Here is a 4,868-nt window from a genome sequence, read left to right as displayed (position 1 = left end):
CATCATCATCATCATCATCATCATCATCATCATCTTGAACATATTGTTTTATTAAACACCCATGATTTCGCATAAAGTCATATATTTTGTGTAATGAGAGGGCATTACATACTTCTGTTTATTTGTGTCTTCTTCTAGGGAGTTTGTCTACTATGCCTGCTGTTCGTACTTTCTCCCTCTTTGCTGCAGTGGCTGTATTCATTGACTTTCTTCTTCAGATTACTTGTTTTGTAAGTCTCTTGGGCCTGGACATTAAGCGTCAAGAGGTAAGTTTGCAATAATCTCTTACATTTGTTTTAAGTAATTGGTACATTGGCAATATATTAATTTAGGCATTTTATGTTCCAGAAAAATCGGTATGATATCCTGTGTTGTATCAAAGGTGGTGAAGAAATCAGTAATGCACAGCATTCTGAGAGTGTATTGTTTTTATTCTTCAAAAACATATATTCTCCATTCCTTCTAAAGGACTGGATAAGACCAATAGTGGTATGTATACCTTCTTTTCCTTTGTTTTGAGTAATTACTATATTGATATCATGTTCATTTAGGCCTTTTGAGATTTTTTTAAATTGTCTTGCTCTTTCTTTCTTTCTTTCTTTCTTTCTTTCGGGAAATAGATATTTAGATATTTATTTAAATACTTATTTAGGCAAATACTGTAGATACTTAAATCCCTTAATTGTTCAGCAATATTTTTTATTTCAATCTGCCTCCTCCCTCCTCCTTAGCCTGAATTAGTTGCTTGATTAAGAAAGCTTTAAATTGTTGCTTCCCATATATTGCTGTTTCATCATGACATGCTTTTGTATTACAGTATTTTAGTAGTTATTGGAGGATGAGAAATCTGTGTTTTTCCACAATGTAGTGTAAGTGCATACTCCCTTGAAAGGTAGCAATGAAAGCTGTTTTTATGAATTAAAATCACTTTTTCTTTATTCTTCAGATATCCATATTTATTGGAGTGTTATCGTTCAGCATAGCAGTTATGAACAAAGTAGAGGTTGGCTTGGACCAGCGTTTATCAATGCCAGATGTAAGTGGCTTTCATGTGGGATCTCCCCCCCCCCCCCAATTCCTTAAAAGCAAACCTATTGAAAAGTTCCATTATCATCCTTCTCCTCTGAGAAAAAATAGTCATGTTTGTATTTTTGTAATAATATGTAGGCTAAAATGTTGAGGCACTTCTATATTTGACTTCTTTCGTTTTATTTCCCTTTTCATGAACAAGGACTCCTATGTGTTGGATTACTTCAACTCTCTGAGCAAATGTGTGCATGCAGGTCCTCCAGTCTATTTTGTGCTAGAAGAAGGACATAACTATACTACGTTGGATGGGCAAAACATGGTGTGCGGTGGAATGGGATGTGAAAACAACTCCCTAGTACAGCAACTATTCAATGCAGCAGAACTTAGTAGCTAGTAAGTGTTCCATTTTCTTTTTTCATAAAATGTTAGGACTCACATGCAAATAACTTCTTTAAGAACTGAACCAAATTCAGATTTAGAATTTGAACTTCAGAACCTGTTGTGGGGTACACTCTGTCAAGTGCTTCTAACTAAAATTGCTGTTTCTTCTTAATAGACTGGCATGGGATTTCAAGGTACAACTCTCCAGTAGGTATTCCTGGAGATGTGTATTTAACTGCTAAGTCAATACCCAATAGTTTGCTAAAACCAAACTGGACTATGGCCTAAATCCCAACTTTAGTCCCAACCAGAGAAGACCTGTTAAATCAATAGAACTTACATAAGTGTTGCCCTATGATTCATCAGTTGATACAATGGGTCTACTTTAGTTGGGCTTAGCGGTTGGATTTAAGACTATTCTTCCCAAATCAGTGGATTTCAGTAGCTTTAAATATTTGTGGAAGCTTTTTAGCAAACCTGAATTATTTATACTTCATATGTTTCTCAGTGGTTATAATCTTATTTGTCCTCTGATATGTCTTCTTCCCCACCCTATTTCAGTTTAACACCCCCACATACACGCACCACATAAAATAGTTCATTTACATCTTCTGAAATGAATGAGAAAAATGAAATTACTAACTGGTTAACTAAGATCCATTCTATGGGAGAATAAGGGGGGAAAACAGACTGGACGGAAGGGGTGGCTTGAAGCCACCCTTCCAAAGATGGATTGGGGCTATAGCAAACACATGCCATGGTCCCAATCCACCTTGAGCCCGGCTGAAAAAGGAGTGGAAAAGCTGGCTTTTCCAGCCCTCCTGCAGCCCCACGGTGGCTTCATGATGCTCTGGTGGCATGCAGCATGTAAATGCCGTACCGCCAGAGTGTTATGAAGCTGCCCGTGTGTGTTTGCATTCTGAAGCAGTTCTGTGCACATGGATCATTTTAAAAGTCCAGAACACATTGAAATTCTCATAGGGAACAGAAAATGCCTCCAAATTAAAGCCAATTGATGGAGGGTTTTTCAGATCTATGTATGGATGACAAATATTTTTTCTTGCTTTGTCATATGGGATGTATTTTTCTTGAAATACAGCCCATCAAACGCACTGTATCTTCTTTGAAGGATATCTCATCAGATGGACACATATTCAGAAAAATGTGAATTTTAAAATTCTGTTCATATTCTGATATATTTGCTCAAAATACTCATTATGTTATCTTTAATTCAGAAATGAGTCACATTTCTCAGTGCCCTTGAGAATGATTGAAATACAGAGTACTTTTATTTCTAGTTTGTAAAAAAGCAACAACCACTACTGGATAGTCATTGAGTGTGTATGTATGTGTGAAACACTGTTGGAGAAATGGCCAGTTATAAATGCACACTGACATTTGGGTCTTTTTCATATTGTAGTACAAGAATTGGCTATCCCCCTTCTTCTTGGATTGATGACTACTTTGATTGGGTGAAACCCCAGTCTTCTTGTTGTAGAGTCTATAATGCCACTGAACAGTTCTGCAATGCTTCAGGTACATTTAGTTTGCTTTGATCATAGAATCATAGTTGAAAGAGACCACAAGGGTCATCCACTCCAACCCCCCCTGCCATGCACCAAAAATCCTACTCAGAGTGAAAACATGCTTCTAAACTTGGCATACTGAACATATTTTGTTGCAATTCATGTCTCTCTTCCCAAGCTTACATATCATACACACAAGAGTTGGGTTGTGTAGTATTTTTAAATTGCCTGCTTTGGGATTTGGGGAATAACTGCCTTTTGAAATGTTCTGGACTGACCTTTGTAGAACTTGTGAGCAGACATAAATAGGATTGCATTTGTGAAAACTAAACGGTTTCAGTGAAAATTGATCACTGATACTGCCAAGAAAAAACAGCCTTTCAAAGCCTAAGCTAAGTCACACTTATAATTGAGTAGCTTCTTGAGTGTCTTTGGCACAAAAATATGGGATACTTCAGTAAGCATCTTGATATTTCTTGAAAATGTTTTTAGATTGTGAAAAAAATGAGTGGGCTTTTATGCATATGAGATACTCACACAGACGTAATTTATTGGCTCCTTTCTCACATGTGCTTGTAGTTGTTGATCCATCCTGTGTGCGTTGCCGGCCATTAACTCCAGAAGGGAAGCAAAGACCTCAGGGCGAAGAATTCATGAAATTTCTTCCAATGTTCCTCTCTGATAATCCTAATCCAAAATGTGGTAAAGGGTATGTACTGCTGCTAAACCACTTAACTGGATACATTTTTTTCTTGAAATGAGACCATATTTTGTTGATGAGTTAATGAGAGAACATCGTTCTTTTTAAAACAATTAAAATGATTTTGCTATTTTGGAACTACAGCAACAGTCATAGTACAGCTACGTACCTGAATTTGATGATTTTTGGTAATGTCAGATTATTAATGTACAAAATCAATTTTAGCTGTTTTAAAATCACCTACGTGTATGCAAAGTGTCTGCCCTTCATTCAGACAGCCTTTTATAAGACTACATTTGTAGCACTGAAGACTTTGTTAGAAAACATAGCAAACCTGACTCAACACAGGTGGATTTCTTTCCTATTCTGCTGGGCTATATTCTTGAACATATCTGTGATTGGCTTTCATTCTGACAATTGGATGCCATCTGTTCACAAATGAGATTTATTTTGATTCCTTATCAAAACATGTCCAGATTAATAAGCCTCTGTTTTATTTTGTATACTTTGTCCAAAGTAGAATCTGATATTGTTCACTGAAGCTAATGAAAACACTAGGATATTTTGTTACTTGTTTGAGCTAGCAGTCATTCTTTGCATGCTAAATATGTCTTTCTTTACAGCGGACATGCTGCATATAGCTCTGCGGTTAACTTTATAGACAATAACACTGAAGTTGGAGCGACTTACTTTATGACTTACCACACAGTGCTGAAAACCTCAGAAGACTTCATTGATGCAATGAAGAAAGCACGGATGATAGCCAACAATATTACTGAATCCATGGCTATCAAGGAAAAAAACTATCGAGTATTCCCGTACAGGTATAGGGCTTTCCTCTTTCAACAATTTCCCCCATGTATTTAGAACAGGGGTTGGCAACCCCTGGCCCGTGGGCCGTATGCGGCCCGCGGAGGCGGCAGGACCGGCCCCAGCCCGGTCCTGCTGCTGTCACCGCTGCCGCCAAGGCCGCCTCCTCCTCCTCCTGGGCAGCGCACAGGGCTAGGATGGAGGAGCTCGTCCCCATTGGCCAGCCAGCCATTGGCCAGCTGGCCAAAGGGGATGGGCTCCTCTTGAGCGCGCCGCCCGGGAGGAGGAGGAGGACTTCCGCAGGTTCCTTCTCGGTCCATATGGCCCCAGGCCTCTCCCTCCGGAGGGAGGCCTGGGGCCGCAAGGACCGAAATGGAGCCCGTGGAAGCGGCCTGCTGCCTCCGCGGGCTCCCCTCACAGCG

The 4,868-nt window shown here is 39.2% G+C and overlaps 1 protein-coding gene across 1 annotated transcript; it reads left to right on the top strand.

Annotated features, from left to right (window-relative positions):
* Positions 1 to 77: 77 nt before the first annotated feature.
* On the top strand, positions 78 to 4,748 carry LOC121917958 (NPC intracellular cholesterol transporter 1-like; the record flags this gene model as incomplete). Its single annotated transcript, XM_042444072.1, has 7 exons — positions 78 to 266; positions 349 to 489; positions 947 to 1,036; positions 1,232 to 1,422; positions 2,831 to 2,946; positions 3,516 to 3,645; positions 4,260 to 4,748. Coding segments are annotated over 7 exons (1,101 nt in total), but the record flags the coding sequence as incomplete, so codon positions are not given.
* Positions 4,749 to 4,868: the final 120 nt, after the last annotated feature.

The sequence above is a fragment of the Sceloporus undulatus genome, unplaced genomic scaffold (genome assembly GCF_019175285.1).
Source record: "Sceloporus undulatus isolate JIND9_A2432 ecotype Alabama unplaced genomic scaffold, SceUnd_v1.1 scaffold_2081, whole genome shotgun sequence".
Classification (NCBI taxonomy): domain Eukaryota; kingdom Metazoa; phylum Chordata; class Lepidosauria; order Squamata; family Phrynosomatidae; genus Sceloporus; species Sceloporus undulatus.
Note: the sequence above shows the minus strand (reverse complement) of the source record. Positions and strands in the feature narration are given on the sequence as shown.